The 17,564-nt window shown below is 30.3% G+C and overlaps 1 protein-coding gene across 1 annotated transcript in view; it reads right to left on the bottom strand.

The window, feature by feature from the left end:
* Positions 1 to 1,506: 1,506 nt before the first annotated feature.
* LOC106470216 (ATP-binding cassette sub-family D member 1-like) overlaps positions 1,507 to 17,564 on the bottom strand; it is a 30,888-nt gene continuing 14,830 nt past the window's right edge. Inside the window, exons 3-10 of the mRNA XM_013930759.2 lie at positions 17,173 to 17,288; positions 15,645 to 15,816; positions 13,864 to 13,961; positions 13,193 to 13,338; positions 11,784 to 11,929; positions 10,600 to 10,684; positions 8,530 to 8,655; positions 1,507 to 6,420 (exon numbers count right to left, since the gene is read on the bottom strand). Coding sequence (XP_013786213.1) covers positions 6,150 to 6,420; positions 8,530 to 8,655; positions 10,600 to 10,684; positions 11,784 to 11,929; positions 13,193 to 13,338; positions 13,864 to 13,961; positions 15,645 to 15,816; positions 17,173 to 17,288 — 1,160 coding nt within the window. The 3' untranslated portion in view covers positions 1,507 to 6,149. The remainder of the gene's footprint in view (positions 6,421 to 8,529; positions 8,656 to 10,599; positions 10,685 to 11,783; positions 11,930 to 13,192; positions 13,339 to 13,863; positions 13,962 to 15,644; positions 15,817 to 17,172; positions 17,289 to 17,564) is intronic.

Raw genomic sequence — 17,564 nt, 5'->3', positions numbered from 1 at the left:
CATTAAATACTGTGGTTGAAGAAAGAGATCTTGGTGTTGTGATAAAAAAAATCACTTAAGTCATCTAAACAGTGTATTGTAGCTAGCAATGGGCAAATAGGATTTTGGGTAGCATCTATAGAAATATTGTATACAAAACAAGGGATATTATTGTTTCACTGTATATATCACTTGTTAGGACTCATTTAGAGTACTGTGTACAGTTTTGGGCTCCGTTCCTCAAGAAGGGCATTCAATTGTTGGAGAATGTTCAGAGAAGAGCCACTAATATGATACCTGGAATGGTGGGATTATCCTATGAGGAGAGACTAAAATCTCTAAACTTGTTTTCTCTGGAGAGAAGTGTCAGAGGGGATTTTCTTGAAGTGTTTAAGATTAATAAGGGTATGAATAGTATAGATCCATCAAACTTTTGTGTGTTTAGCAGTGAAAATAATAGGACAAGAGGTCATTAATTCAAATTTTAGCAGTATAGGAGTCATCTGCAGTTTAGACAGCTTTTCAAACAGAGTGGTTGGCTTTTGGAATGAGCTGCCTTTTAGGGGTGGTGGAAGCAGAAAATTTAACAGAGTTCAAGAAAAGATTGGATGAATACATGAGTATTAAGGGGTGGTTATAGTTGGGAACTGGAAGGGACATCCTTGATGAGCTAATAAGCTCCTTTTTTTGTCCCTTCAAAATTTTATGAAAATTTTAAAACATTTATAATAATAAATTAGTAGCATATGTACTATACACTTTTTAAAACCTATACAAATACAGATTCTCCATGACGAATAAAAGAAATCCCAAACATAGTATATGTAAAAATCATCGCTATAAGAAGTGTCATCTTTTTTTTTACAACACGCCTTTGTCCAGAATTACTGACATAGAGTAGAATTCCACAAAATCAGTTTAACTTAACAACAAGTGGTGAATTGAATAACATATTGGGCCTCTCATTTCATTACTAATTAAATAAACTCAAAATACTGCAAAAGGGCTAGATAAGTCTACAATACGGTTTCAAGAATGAAAACAAACTTTAAAATTTGTAATTATAATATAGTCACAAGTGTCATCTAAACACAAATCTGGTCAAAAGTCAGTTGAGTGCCAGTGATCACGAAATTGTGCCAAATTTATTCAAATGATTTTTTTTTTCCACTAATAAAAACAAAACTGAAAATATGCACTTTAGAAATTACCATGACAATTCCAGAAAATTATTTCTATATTTTGGTTCAAAGATGTGCTCAGGAAGCTGCTAGAACATCACAATAAAAACGTGTTCAGTTTTCCGAGGGTGTAGAAATTTTAATATTAGATTTCATAAATGAAATCTTCTTAAAATCAGGTTTAATTTTACCCTTTTAACTTTTGAAAATAACTTTATCAGACTTGTATATTTTTTATGAGAAACAACGAAAAAGACCAAAAAATAAATATATGTAAATAAATACATTATCTCTTCAACTATAAAATGCTTTTCATTTATTTTCCATTCACCAAAACCTGTATAAATAAAAACATCAATAATTTGTTTATTAATATACTACATATACAAATAAGCTGGTTACATCTTCCTGTTTCAATAAATTATAAAATGTTAACATTAAAATGGTAGGCAATTTTTTTTATTGTTTTACAATAATTCACGAAAACCACTAAAGGCATACATTTTGAACTGCATTAAATACGTTTTTTATTAACTTGTTAATTAAAGAATTTAAACCAAAGGGCACTGCTTAATACAATCAATATTACTAATGTTCTTACTTAGTATGGCTTATGCAAGTTACATTTGTTGTTACTTTCATTTTTAAAACAAATATATATATATATTTATTATATAAAACTTAAAATGGTATAACAAAATATTAATTTAAGGAAGAATTTTACAAAATAAAATCAAGAAATTCACTGTAATTTACATGTAAAATTAAAGTAAAATGTTTTCAATGCTAAACAATGTTCCACTAGGATTTTTTGAACAAATAGAAACCTCTCTCTCTCTTCACAAGTACTAAATTTATTAAAAAGTACCTCATCATTAAACTTCCATAAACTTAAAACCTGTTCTAGTGGAAACTAGAATGTAATAGTTATAACTAAGAGTTTAAAAAAATTGCATAAATTTAAAAACGTTTTACTCAACTGGGTTTATATTAAAATGTATTATTCCTGCCAATTTCTAGAGTAGGACAACATTTTGGCTTCTATATATGGAGGCCTTTATAAAGTCAAAGTCCTGAAAGAAAAGGCCTCAGTACAAAAGCTGAAACAATAGTCCCAATACAGAAACAAATCAGGAGCAGTCCATTAAAGCCAAAACTCAACTATGTCTATACTGCCTAAAATATTTTAGAAACAACATTTTACTCTTTTTTTTCTGTATAGATACATAAAACAATCGAGGTTGAAAATGGAATGCATAATTGTTCTGAAGAAATGAATGTTTTAATGTTTCATAAAACAAGAGATTGTAAAAACTTGTAAATGAAAAATAACAATCTGAATTTGCCACCAGTAAATGAAGACCAAGAAAGGTAAGTTATTTCTATCCCACGTCAACAAAACTAGTCTTGAAACAATGCAAGTTTTCCAATGAAATGATGAGAGTATTACCTCTCCATCTGTCATTTTGGTAACATTCACAAATTATTAGTATATTCAACACTGGTTTTAATGTCACCACATAATGTTCTGTTACATTGTATAAATAATCTATGGAAATGTTTCAATAATCTGTCTTACATCAACTCTGTTAATACGCCCTTTAAAAATGAAGGCAACAAAACTTAATTACTTCACTTTTTATTTAGCTTATCAATACTGAAATTCTTCTTGACCAATACTGCTCAAATAGTTCAATGAGCTACATATAAATTTAAAGCATGATGTATCAATTAAACAACTAAAATGGGATAGAAAAAATACAATAAAACCATGTTTCACCACATTATTTGTTGTGAACTTAATATTAACAATCATAAAAGAAGCTATTTCAATAAAACAAAATAGACCTCTAATAAATAAAATGCAAGGAATAGGTTTATATCTATGTTAAGATAAAGTTTGTGTTCGTGATGTCGCTATTAGATGTATTTTAATATGATGTGTTCCATTGTGTAAAGAACTTGATGATGCCACGTTAATGGTGGCAAAATGTAATTTTATTGTATTTTTTATCTTACACTTTTCTTTTTTTTTTATTTTTAAATATTTTTATACTTATATAATTTTTGAGAATATTACTTTTACAGTTTACTTAATACAATTAACAGAATATTCAAATAACTTCAACAGAAAACCCTTTCAAAGTTGCACATGAATTAAAGTACATAATACCACATAAATCACAAGAAAGATTTAATACTTAATAATACTATCCTTAAGAATACTAAGTACCAGTAATTCAGGTTTCTCCACTTCTAATGAAGTTTTTTTAAAAGTACTCAATAGACAGAGTACGTATTAAAACACTGAGAATATAACACTTGTATTTTATATGTAAAAGCAAATGATTAATAGTATAGCTTCATAAAGCAATTTCAAATAGTCACTTACAACTTTGTGCTCTTGAATTCCTTTTTACAAACCATAATACACCAATAACATAAATATCAACACCTATTTGATGTCCACTACAATAAAAACCATTTCTTGTAAACTTTGTTTTGATCTACTACACTGTAAAACCTTCCCTTATATATTTTGTGTTTGTTTGTTTTAGATATTTGTGCAAAGCTACACAAGGGTTATCTGCACTAGCCATCCCTAATTTTGAACTAAGAGACTAGAGGAAAACAACTAGTCAACAGCACCCATCACCAACTTTTGGGCTTCTCTAATCAAATAATAAGATTTTACTGTTGTATTATAATGTTCCATGGTCTCAGAATGTGGAATGAAATTGTGTGACAAAAGGATACAAACTATGGACCCTCGATACAAAGTCTGGCATGCTAATTGAAAGACCATACTCAGTCCTCCCTTACATATTAAGGATGCATGCTCTGTCCATAAAATCAACATTAACTTGCCGAGTGATCAGCAAAAAAAACAGCATTTGCATGTCAACAGAAAACTGCCTGACATGAGAATTTTAAAAATAAGTAATCCTTAGGCACAAAACAGTACTTTACAAGTGTAAAAAGTTACAGAACTCTGTGTGCCTTTAGTGAAAACCATAACAAGTGAACTAAAAAGGATTTAGTGAACTTAGTTGTTGCTATGATAAACAAGTAAATTTATCAATTAAGACTGTTACAGTACATGAACCAACACTTTTAAATAACATTATCAAACATATTTCTTTAAAATATACTATTGATATTATTAAAACACTAAAGATTCCTGTAGCAACAAGTTTTTAAATCCAAATAATAACACACCTTGTAAAAGTGTTAATGTGCTTCGTTAGCTAATTGTTTGGAACTATATAATCTATCAGCAATGAGTTTTTATTGTGGATTTTCTATAATCTATCATCAATGAAGATGGAATCTGTAGAATTCCAAACCATTTACCTGCATCCCTTCTGATGTTAACATTGTTTGTCATAAGTGTCATTATCCTTTTTTCTTTTTTTTTATCAAACTTCATTTTCTTTCAAACACATCAATTCCTAATGTCCTGATATGACAATATGAAATGCTTGAATAAATAACATTTAAATAACATTATCAAACATATTTCTTTAAAATATACTATTGATATTATTAAAACACTAAAGATTCCTGTACCAACAAGTTTTTAAATCCAAATAATAACACACCTTGTAAAAGTGTTAACGTGCTTTGTTAGCTAATTGTTTAGAACTATATAATCTATCAGCAATGAGTTTTTATTGTGGATTTTCTATAATCTATCAACAACGAAGATGGAATCTGTAGAATTCCAAACCAGTTACCTGCATCCCTTCTGATGTTAACATTGCTTGTCATAAGTGTCATTATCCTTTTTCTTTTTATCAAACTTCATTTTCTTTCAAACACATCAATTCCTAATGTCCTGATATGACAATATGAAATGCTTGAATATGCGATTGTTCTCCATTCTCTTTCATTATTTAAACATGAAGTAATGTTGAAAAAATTTAGTATTTTAATAAAAAGTCACATCAGAAAACACCAGCATTGATGAAAATAATCTAAGCATTATGTTTTCTTTTTCTTATCTATCTATTTGTGATGTAGCGTGTGAATTTAATTTTATTGTTCATATCTGGTTCATGCTCCTGAATTTTTTGCCTATTTGCAATTTCTGTTGATTTGTTTCGAGTTTTGTATTTCTATACATATATGTATAATTATACAATTATCAGTCCTGAAAAAAACCACTTCAAAATGCTTGTCTTGATGTAATATCATCGATGAGTCATGAGAATGTTCATTTTTAAAATAAGTAGTTATTTTTAGATAGTGAAAAAAAACAGTACAGCTGTATGTACAAACTTATATATTGATTATTTGACAGTTTTATGCAACTTTAGCTGTCTTTCATCAGACAATTAAAATGTTTCTTGTACATGTTCTTAATGAACAATAAACAGGATCTCTGCTTTTCTATAAGTATGATAATGTAGCTTTGTGAAACTATAAAGATAGAAACACAAGGATTCTGTCTAATAATTATCTACACTTTTCAGGGTATGCATCAAGCTCAAAAACACAAAAGGAGGAAATAAAAATTCAAGAAAACATGATAACTCAAGCATAATTGAGAAAAGGAAACTCCTTTTAGCATTGAGTTAGGTAACACCAACCTAAAAAAAAAAAAAAATCAGAGTATCCAGTTTCCTTAATTGTGATTTAACTATAAACAGCACATGACAATGAGCAAAAAGCATCACTAACTGCACAACAACAATTTACTGAAAATCTCATGTAATTAAATAAATCTGTCCAGTCAGTGTATATGCAGAAAAATGTACTTTGATATCATGCAAGTTTAAAAAAAATGAAATTATCCAGACATCGTATCATGTGGGCAACTAAAACAACAAGTGTTGAAAGTTAATGTCACAAATCCACACTGTTCGTTGAGACAGTTTCCTATTCTATATCTAAAATGAGTTAATAGTAAATTTTGCATGCTGAAGAAGATATCTGAATACACAAAAAGTTAAGTAATGTTATAATAAATAACTTCCTCTAGCATTGTTAGTCAGATAAGGGCTCTGTGTTAGCAACTGGAGTTTTCTCTTGGAGAGAATCCTCTGTTCCATCAGCAGAGGGACGCCGGAGAACCACAGAGTCTTCTCCCAAAAGCGTACAGAGCTCTTGAAGTCTTCCCTCCATCTGCGGAACTCCAGTTAATTGAGCTTCTAGCCTCTCTTTTTCTTCACGTAAAGACAAGCGAGTATTAGTGTCAAGAGGCTCTAAATGCCAACTTCCTTCTCCATCAAACTGTAGAAGATGAGTATGAAACTGCCTAAAAAGAGTAATCAATGTAATTTTACCATAAGTTCAGAAGAAGCAAATCTGTGCTTGATTGGAAACTTCTAAGCACTGCCTCTGCCTTAGGTATTTTTTGAATACATTTTGGGCTGTTAGTGCAGACCTTCATGTCAAATTGGTTGTGTACATAAAATACTGTTGAAAAGTATCTGTAACTGAGAACTGTGTACTGTAAAAACAAAACTACTGATTTCATGAGTTTTTTACACATTTTTGGGATTGCACCTACCAGCTCTCAATTATAGCCATGTTTCAATAATATTTCATGGAAAGAACTTAACCAATTTGAAAACATTAAGATTTGTACGAGCACATTGAAATGTTGTTCGAATATGTTTAAGGTATATGTTGTCTACAGAACTCTCCAATCAAGTAGTCTTCTCTGCATAAACTTTATCTTAAACATGAAGAAAAATTATATTTTGGAGAACTTTGAAAAGTGAGAATTAAACAAAAAAAACTAATGGCAAGATACTGTAACATTTAATTAACATACATGTAAACATTCTTATGATTTAGCTTACTGCAACACTACTATTTTCTGGTCAAACAAATCAGATGTATTCAAGTCTATGAATTTTATTGAATCTAGCCCTTAACAACTTTTCATTCTTTTTTTTTATATGTACAAACCACAGTGTGTGAGGACATATCTGGACTAATAACTTCCTAGCTATACTCTTTGAGAAAAAAGTGTCATAATAAGACATAAAAAAAATTGAAATATTATTTATAAAGAAATCAGAAAATAGGCTCCAATAAGTGACTCATAGGATAAAATATTATTTCGGTTCTGATTTTCCTAATATAATTACCCATCAAACAATTAATATGACATCAAAAATTCCTTTAATCACCGCTTCTGAAGTGTTTCAACTGCCACCATTCGAACACTGTTTGATTACAATTTATCAGACTGATTTGGATGGTATGTAGAACAGATTATGGAGACATGTTGGTGAAAAACCATTACACCATCTATAAAATGTAGCACTTCTATAATGAAATCTGTCACCTCAAGAGGTCACCCCGACATATGCAAGCAGCTCATGAAGATATCGATTACTCAAACCTTGGGCCTCATTGTTATAAAGTTTACTTGTCCAATTGGCACACATGCTATCAAAAGCTGATAATCAACAGTACTTAAAATTATATAAATTCTGTTTTATGCATCATTCTTTATCAAGACTTCACAACTGCTACAAAGTTGATACTCTTGAGAATGAAGTCATAACTACCATAGTAATTTTATTAATTTTACCAGAAAATTGTGACCAGTAGAAGATACAGTGAGTAACATTGTTTGTTTCATTACGTATTGTGTAGTTGGGGTATATACACAAGCCAACATGACCAAGAAAATCTCATAACCTAGTTTACAAAATACCTTTTTCAGAATGCAGACTAACCACATTATTTTCCCAATTATATAATGAAATGACAGGAAATTTGAAACTACCCATATTTTTTATATCTTTCAGCATTTATTGTCACTTAAAATTCTGTCTAGAAAAATATAGCTGTATTATATCTAATCCATCAAAAAAAATTTTTGTAGCGATATAGACTGCATGTGAATTCATATCAATCTCAGCTATAAGCAAACAATACTGAACAATGAGAGAACTAAACATATTTTGTCTAAACAATACTGAACAATGAGAGAACTGAACATATTTTGATCAAACCAAACTAAACAGTGAGAGACTTGAACTAATTTTGACTAAACAATATTGAACAGTGAGAGACTTGAACTAATTTTGACTAAACAATATTGAACAGTGAGAGAATTGAACTAATATTGATCAAACCAAACTAAACAATGAGAGAATTGAACTTATTTTGATTAAACAATACTGCACAATGAGAGAATTGAATTTCTTTTGATCAAACAACACTAAACATTGAAATAAATTAAACATTTGATTACATAATAAACAGTGAGGGAAATTGAGCTTTTGATTACATAATATTGAACAATGAGAGAAAGAAAACTTGCAAATTCATTGCATTAGACTGCACAAAGAGAGAAATGGAACTTAGTTTCATTAAAAAATGCTGAACGATAAGATAAACTTACCACAGAGAGGGACGATGTGTGATGGTCAAAAGAGAAATATCAAAATCCTTTATAGCCTGATACATCTTGCTCTCAACATCAATAGACACTGCACTAGTGCATTCATCAAGAAGAGCAAATTGAGGTCTAAAACACATAAAACATATTATTCACATTTTCCTATTATTTTGGTCAATTAATAAAATAGAAAACCATATCCACCTTTTTTCTCCCAAAGAAGTTTTAAAAATATCTACCAGCTTTAATGGTTATTTATATCAATAAATATCATTTATTAATAATTAATGACAAAGTTACATTTTTCAGTATTTTTTTACAATGAATTATTAAGCTTACAGATAAAAAAAAACTCACTGTATTAATAATGAGATGGTAATGAAACCAAGAAAACATAACAGAAAAAAACTTAATACATAAATCAGTCATATATACAAATAAACTAACCCTGTTCTTCTTAAGAGATGAAAATCCATTTTACAAAGTACCAAGTTATTATATTGCTAAAACATGTGAACCAATGTATTCAAGTACAATATATGCATACACATGACTGAACACCTTACAAGAGTTAGTCGATGTGTTAAATATCTTCAGTTTTGATCTAGCATGACTGAACACCTACAGGAGTTAGCTGATGTGCTAAATATCTTCAGTTTTGATCTAGCATGACTGAAACATCTACAGAAGTTAGCTGATGTGTTAAATATCTTCAGTTTTGATCTAGCATGATTGAAACATCTACAAGAGTTAGCTGATGTGTTAAATATCTTCAGTTTTGATCTAGTATGACTGAAAAATACCTTCAAAGTTAGAAGGTGTAATAAAACTTCTCAAAAATTGTTTATCTACAACGATTTAAAGAAATGACTACAGGAGTTTAATAGCTGACATGTTAAACTTCTTCAGTTTTGGAACATACAATAAGATGTACACATTTATCAAATGTTCAGACATCGGACTAGATAGAAAATTTACTTAAAAAATAAATATGAAACAGCATGTAAATAAGAAAAGTAATATTAATTCCTACTCAAGAAAGTATTCTGGATCTATGTACAACAAGCATTGTAAACTATATCAGGATACATATTAAAAAACAATAATATAAAACTGGTCAAACTGGTAAACATGCCAACCAAGGCAATCAAGAACAGTAAGGGAATGGCTCTAGTGGCACTCTAAGAAATCTTTATACTCAATCATTTTACACAATTCTGAAAAACTACCCACTTTAACCTTCAGGTTATATATTTCACATACCATATATATTTGAGTCATGACTCGTATTCTACAAATTTAGTTTGCATCAGTCAGAGCAAAACAGGGTCAGCAAATAATCACTTGGATAAATTCAGTCCAACTTTAATCTAACACTTACAAAAACAAGGTATTAAAGGAAACTACCTGTACCAAGGCTAGAACATAATAAACAAATCTAAATGGTTTAGCCAAACAGAAAGTGATACTGAAAGTTAATATTTGAATATACTATTAACTTCAAGTTATCCCCCCCAAAAAAAGCCAATTCTGAACAAATTTGGGGTAAAAAAAATATCTTGTATCATCTACTTATCATGAAAGTCAAAACTGGTATAGGTCCAAGTAAACTGATTTAAAAGCCAAATACCTTAGCCTAATCTAAAAACATCAAAATAAGATAAAAATATGTATCTGTTTGTTTGTTTATTTTAAGCACAAAGCTATATAATGTGCTACCTGTGTTTTACCCACCAAAGATATCAAAAGCAATTTTTTTGCATTACAAGCCCTATAACGGGCTGTTGTGAGACTGGGGTTACTTATGAATCTAAATACAAATAAGTGTAATATTGAATGTCCTGACAATTAAAAAAAGTCAAGTCCCAAAATTCATGCACCAAGTTGACAAATTTGATAATGCTGGTAAACTACAAGAAGAAAGCTAAGTTAAATCAAAAAGAGTGAATGACTTAAGTGAACCAGAAAAAAATATATATATACTGGTAAATGTAGGTATAAATCAAGTTGTTAACAATGACACATTGTTGTCTAATCAATGTTGAAATTTCTCAAAAAAAATAATATTATTACCTGTGATAAAACAATCTTGCAACTCCCATTCTTTGTTTCTCACCACCTGACAAAATATCCTTCCAATCTCCAATAGCATCCCAGCCTGTTCCAGAAGTAAAATAAGAAATTCCATGTTAATTGCTACTCATTTAACAAACATAAAACATTATTTCATTTGAAAGGTTTCTGATAAATTTCATTCTCTTGTTTTACTGTTGTTCAGAAAATAATGTTTCAACATGTTAGCACAAGTCTAACATTTGTAACATTACTTGCTTCCACTATAACACAATATGCAGAACAACATTTCTAATCATTATAAATATTATGTAAAGATTTGGTGACTTAAGTATGAGCTTTTAAAAGTACACAACCTTGAGAAAATAATTTGGCCGTCTGACTCTATAAAATCTTATTAGGTCCTGCCTAATTTGTTTATTTCAACAATTGCAATTGAAGGTAGTAAAGATATTTAATATTCCTAAGCAGTGAAAACTTAAGAATAGTTACTTTGTTACATGTATCAAAATTCAGTTTACTGTTAATAAGATAACTTCTTTTAATGGACACTATGATAAAATCTGAGACAAAAACAAATGTTTTGCCTCTAAACCCCCCCATTAAAAATTAAAATGCAAGAAGTTGTAAAACTGCAAGTCACATACCAGAAGTCACATGTGTGATCTATCATAGCTTTATCTAACCTAGTATCTTCAAAGAAAGCCTAAACTCAGTATAAAGTTCAGACATGTAAAAGCATTTATTTAAAGAAAAAAAAAAAAGTTTGATTCAGTTGGAATTTATTTTATATTAATTAAGTTTTCTTGGTCAGTCTAAGTGAGCCTTTCAATAATAGCCTAGCTTTTGTGGCTTCTCAGAAATAGTTATTATTTTGTATGAAATCACAGCACTTGCTGATATGGCATAAACAAAAACATTACTAAAAAGCAAAATATGCTTTTCTTTCTTATTACTAGTTCAATCTTTTACTTAAAGTTTTGCACTTGATTTCTAGTGTATGGACACATGGTCAAAAAATTTTATTTGAAGGAAGTTAACTCTTGTATAATTTTTGTTTCAATCTTATAAAAGTACCAATTAATGTGATACTTATGAGAGTACACCACTTATATAATTTTTACTAATATTGCTACAAGTATAATTCTTATGTACAATTTCATTCATTTTTCCAGTAAACATACCTCCTTCTCTGGTGATAATTGACTGAAGGTTGACAATGGCCAAGATACTTGCCAAATCTTTATCTGTCAGACCTTTCTTCTTCATATCCTTCACTGTATCAGGGTAAATAACTTGGTCTCTCAGAGTTCCCAGTGACATGTAAGGTCTGGTAAGTTATAACAAGCAGAAAGGACACATAAGTATATCTCTTTATAAAATACAGGTGAAATTGTGTTCACAAAACCTAAGATATGAATATGGTCAAGAAACTTTTGGAGCCTACACTATCCAATAGACAAGACAAACAGTGTAAGCTCACAGAAATTATCCTTTAAACCGAATCATAGCCAGAAAAACTAAGCACATGTTTGGAGTAAAAACAACAACTAACATTATATATATATTCCATAAAACATGTGTTTCAACCAATCTTCTTTCAATTCGTTAAGAAACATATGAACATATTTACATTTCTGTAAATCAAGTTAAAAGTATGGAAGCATGTATCTGAATAAATAAACCTACTACAGTCAACATATATTGAAAGTGAGCACGTAGTTAACACTGTATTTGTGTAATTAGTAATTTGTGTTCTATACAAAATGAATCAGTGTTACAAAACAATCACTATGGGGTTATAACAGCAAACTCTTGGGATAAGATGTAAGTAGAGTAAAGAACACATCTATAACGCCATTCCTTTTCAATCTTCATTGCATTGTGGCATGCTAAAATCAGCTTCACTACCGGAATTGTCTACCAATGATAAAGCTAATGAGGCAGACAATTACCTTACAAAAAAGAGGGTAATAAATGAAAATATTCACACTTGAACAGACATGAATATTTGGAAAAAGTTTAATAGTCAATTATCCAAACAAATTCAAGAATAAAGTAAACACTCTACAGTAAAATTGAATTCAGTTTTTCTCACTTTGTAATAGATAACATGAAATTAGTTTATTTCCTTTAAGTACTGTAATATATATTTAGTTACAGCCTAATGCAACTATATTGTTAAAAAACTGAAGGGAACAAAACCAAAAGAAAAGCATAAGAATTTAAAGTAAAATGACTGTTTACAGGGCAACAAGTTTTCAAGTAGAATTTTCATACTCTGTAGTTTAGAGATATGTTTTAACATAAGAATCTGAATACTTTTGTTCATAATACATATAATCAGTTTCATTATAATATTGCTTGCACCTCTGGTGGTAGAGCAGTAAATCTAAGGGCTTGTGATGCTAAAAATCAGGTTTTGATCCTCACAGTGAGAATAGAATAGATATCCTTTTGTGTAGCTTTGCACTTAACAACAAACAAAGTTATTGCTTAATCTTAAGTATAAATATGATATGTTCACATCACCACAGTTATCACGCTTTAATAACAATAATCATCATGCCACACAGACTATACTCTGACATACCTCTGAGGAATATAGAACATCTGTCCTGTTGGTGGTCTTACTAAACGGCCAGCATATGTTGGCCAAAGTCCACGCAATATTCTGAATAAGGAACTTTTCCCACATCCATTTGGTCCAGTGATTAACAGGTGCATCCCTTTGGTCATCTAAATTTATAAATACAAAGTAAATAAGTTATAGATGCCTGCAATTAGTTTTGCATTATGTATGGACCTTTTAATCCCACTCTCCCACTCATATGAATAGATTCTAAGCCAAAAGAATCATATATAGGTATATACTAAACTCATACAAAAACTTGTGTTTACCTTATAACCAGATAAAGAATGTCACATTGTAACATACAACAGTGAAAGCTCTACTAACATGTACTCATCTGTTCATTAGAAACTAGACATTATACCTTTATCTAACACATATAAGAAACGTTTTTACATACTGTTTAGTTATGGTTTCATTCACATTGTAATTACCTGTATATGAGGACAACACATCTATTAACCAAATATAGTTAATGTTAGTGAAGTTTTAAATACACATACACACACACACACATACATATATATATATATATAATATTATTATTATTATTATTATTATTATAGATAGTGGAAACATTTTAAACTTGTTCAGTAACTGTACTCAATTACTCTTTTTTCACCAATACTCACAGTAAATGATAAGTCTGGAACTACAACATCACAATTAGGAGTGATGATAGGCACATGTTCCAGTTTCAGGATACCATCCTCTCTTTCAATAACTGTTCCTACAGAAAAGTAAGAAAATTTAATATGTAGACAGACAACAAGAAAAGCTTCTCGTGGGTGTAATTTCTGTATATAATAAAACAATAAGTAAGCATTTAAAATCACTATAACATTATTTGTTGGTCTCAATGAATTATTGTATTTTTGTCTTGTAAAATCCCTTTTTTTTTTTTTATTATAAGAGTGAAAAGGTATAACCAAGTGATAAATATGATCAGTAGCAACCTCCATGTATACTATGGATATTGTTTACCTTACTGAAGGGATCAAGAGACCCAGTTCCTCCCACTAGAATGTTCCTCAAACCAACATACCATCTCCAGCAGATTGAACTGTTAAAACACAAGCACACTGAAACACCTCATGTAATTCTATCATTTTTGATACTTGCTGTGCAAAAAAATGTGAAAAGCAACATATATTTTCACATATATGTGAAAATCAAACCATAATGGACATTTCTATCCACTCATTTTTTACAGTTTGTGCTTTGTACTATACTATTTGCATTTCTGACAAACTGGTTTCAGATTCATCATCAACTACCATACAGCAGTTTTTTTAATGTCCATCATAGCTGGAGATAAAACTAATCTTGGCCTCTATGGTAGAGGATTCCATGAATTGGGACACAGTCTAACATCTGTTGCTTTTTCCAAGCTTATTCAATCATCTTTTGCCTCAGTCAATCACCAGGTGCCGACAGCCAGTCATGATTTTTTTCTAATTGTAGATACTTCATTTCAGTTGTCATTGTTGAAAGACTCTAATGACACACCTTTCAATGGATGGCCATAGAAACAATCTTTAATAACAACACTCCTACTTGATTACCATAACTCTTTGAAAGTCAGGAAGATTTGCTCTTATTTATAGTCTGCAAGACTAACCATGACTTCATCTCTTCACTTATAGGACTCATGTATAGTGGTACATCACAAAATCAAATATACAGAATGTTTTAAAAATGTATATATGCGATCAGTTCCATAAAAAAATTCAAGACCAAATTGGTCTTAACGCGACTTCATTTTAGGCACGGCATGCATCTAAAACCATCTTCCACAAAATTATTATTGTTCTTCTGAACTGTTGAAAACATCCATTAAATATACATGTAGGCAAATAAGTACAGTTTTAAGTATGAATGAAAGATAGTGAATTCTGTAAGAAAAAAGAAAATAAATCATATAATTCTTATCAAATAATCCAATTTCATGAAATATCATACTGAAATTGCTGTCCAGAATCAAAGTTATTGGATAAAGCTCATAGGATGCTGAAAAATAAAGTGTTTTTTCATAAAGCTAATATTGTAAGAGCTAGTCTTTCTTAACCCATTGACTGCTGATTTGCTGTATAGTGTACGGTCTCCATCTGACAGTTGAATGCAAGTGTGCTGTATACTGTGTATGGCTCACAAAAATTCTGTGCAAGTTTAAAGCAGCCACAGTCAAAAGGTTAAGCAATGATATAATACACTGCATGTACACATTACTTATCAGACTTCATTTTATAAACTTGTGCAGTACATGTACACCAATAAATACCCAACTCTATATCCCTACATTTTATTATGTTGAAATCAGTTTAAAATAACTTAGTACTCAGAAGAAAAATGTTTTAAATTTTCTGCTTAAAACCTATGCAGACATGCAATAGACCAACTAAGTGATACAAACCTTTGATTTCTGGCATGCCATTTATAAAAGTAAGTCCTTGTACTTTGAAAGACTTTTTACTCTCTCTTGTATTCAATGTTGCAAGGGTTCTTTGGTATTTGCCTTGACTAACATCTTCAAACACCGTAAACATCTTAGATACTCGAGATGTGTATCCTGCTAACTCGGTGACCTAAGAAAACACTTCATTCAGCAAAATCACGTATATAAACCTACAAAGAGTTCCTTTTCAAGCAATCTTTTGTTTGCAGAGAGAAAAATTTGAAGTTGCTTAAAACCATACATTACGAAATTATAAAATTCAAAAATAACACAGATGCATTCACACACACACACACACACACATATATATAGGGTGCATAGAATTTACTTAGTCAAAAATTTTATTTTGCAATGGCTAGTCAGCAGGGTGTGCAATAGTTGCCTTTTATTATAATTTTATGAAGTTTAAAACTCCTCCAATTATATTTTCAACTGCTGCAAGTGAACCAAAGTTTGAAAAAAAAAAAACTGTACATCTCTCCACCAAATGAAAGAGTTAATCAAAGGCTTGTTTGGATTATTTTGCTGCACTTTCTACATCGAAATCCCAAAATCCTAAAATAAATAAACAAATGAGGACACAGCTTCCAATGGTAGTGAGAGAAGCTGACAGGTTCTGTATTTCAGGTAGATCTGCTGCAGCAGTTACCTCAGCTGTTTTGGAACATATGGGCATTATTCAAGAAAATGACAATGCTAAAATTGTCGATAAAAACAAGATACAGATAAGATTGTGCATTTTCACAGCAACTTTTACCCTTGAAATATTGCAATTTACAATAAAAAGCCAGTCATAAAATAACAATTTTAAGCAAATATTTACTTTTTTAATGTAGGCAAATCCCATCACTATTGTCTAGTAACTCAATTAATTCCTGAGGGTAGACTTTCCTTCTGCAGAATAATTTTGGAATAAAAAACTTTCTGAGGGTACACTTTCTTTCTGCAGAATAATTTTGGAATAAAAAACTTTCTGAGGGTACACTTTCCTCCTGCAGAATAATTTTGGAATAAAAAACTTTCTGAGGGTAGACTTTCTTTCTGCAGAATAATTTTGGAATAAAAACTTTCTGAGGGTACACTTTCTTTCTGCAGAATAATTTTGGAATAAAAAAACTTTTTGAGGGTACACTTTCCTCCTGCAGAATAATTTGGAATAATAAAAACTTTTTGAGGGTAGACTTTCTTTCTCAGAATAATTTTGGAATAAGAAAATGTCCAACTTTGAAAATTGCTGCTCAGATTATCAAATTTGCTTAGGTGAGATTTTTTTTGTAATGAAGTGCTGCCATTCAAACTTTATTCATAGAAAAATAAATATACTTTTATAAATTAACCCACTCACTGCCTCTGAGACATTTGTCGCAGTGGCAGTGTGTGGGAGCACTGAGAAATATACGTCCCAGCTGCAGTGATAGGGTTAAAGTTCATTCTTTCAATACACAATTTAAAGAACAACAAAACAAGGTATATTGAATTAACATACCTCTTTATAGGAGGACATAAGTCTCTCTACAGCATCTGCTCCAGCAATCAAGATGTTTTTAGCAGTTGTCATGTATTGTGTCCTTGTACTGACTCCATCATCTTTGTCTCCATCACCTGTTGATATAAAGTCCTACTCAGCACTCATTCATTTGCTATTTGTGTTAAAACATTCTTTCACTGGAAAGATAACTAAATATTTATCCTCCTTTCAGAAGAGAAGTTAAATATGTTGTACTTATCCAATTTGAGAAAAAAATAGCTTTAAATAAGTGTTACTACCAAGTTCAGCTTCTGTTACATGTTCTCATAGTATGTTTTTAAAACTGAGTATTTGGATGATTCATATTGTTACGTCTCTGGTCGTTAGTTAATTTCCCATATAATTTCTTT

Source organism: Limulus polyphemus, unplaced genomic scaffold (assembly GCF_000517525.1).
Source record: "Limulus polyphemus unplaced genomic scaffold, Limulus_polyphemus-2.1.2 Scaffold102, whole genome shotgun sequence".
In the NCBI taxonomy this organism is placed as follows: domain Eukaryota; kingdom Metazoa; phylum Arthropoda; class Merostomata; order Xiphosura; family Limulidae; genus Limulus; species Limulus polyphemus.
This window is presented reverse-complemented; position numbering and strand designations above follow the sequence as displayed.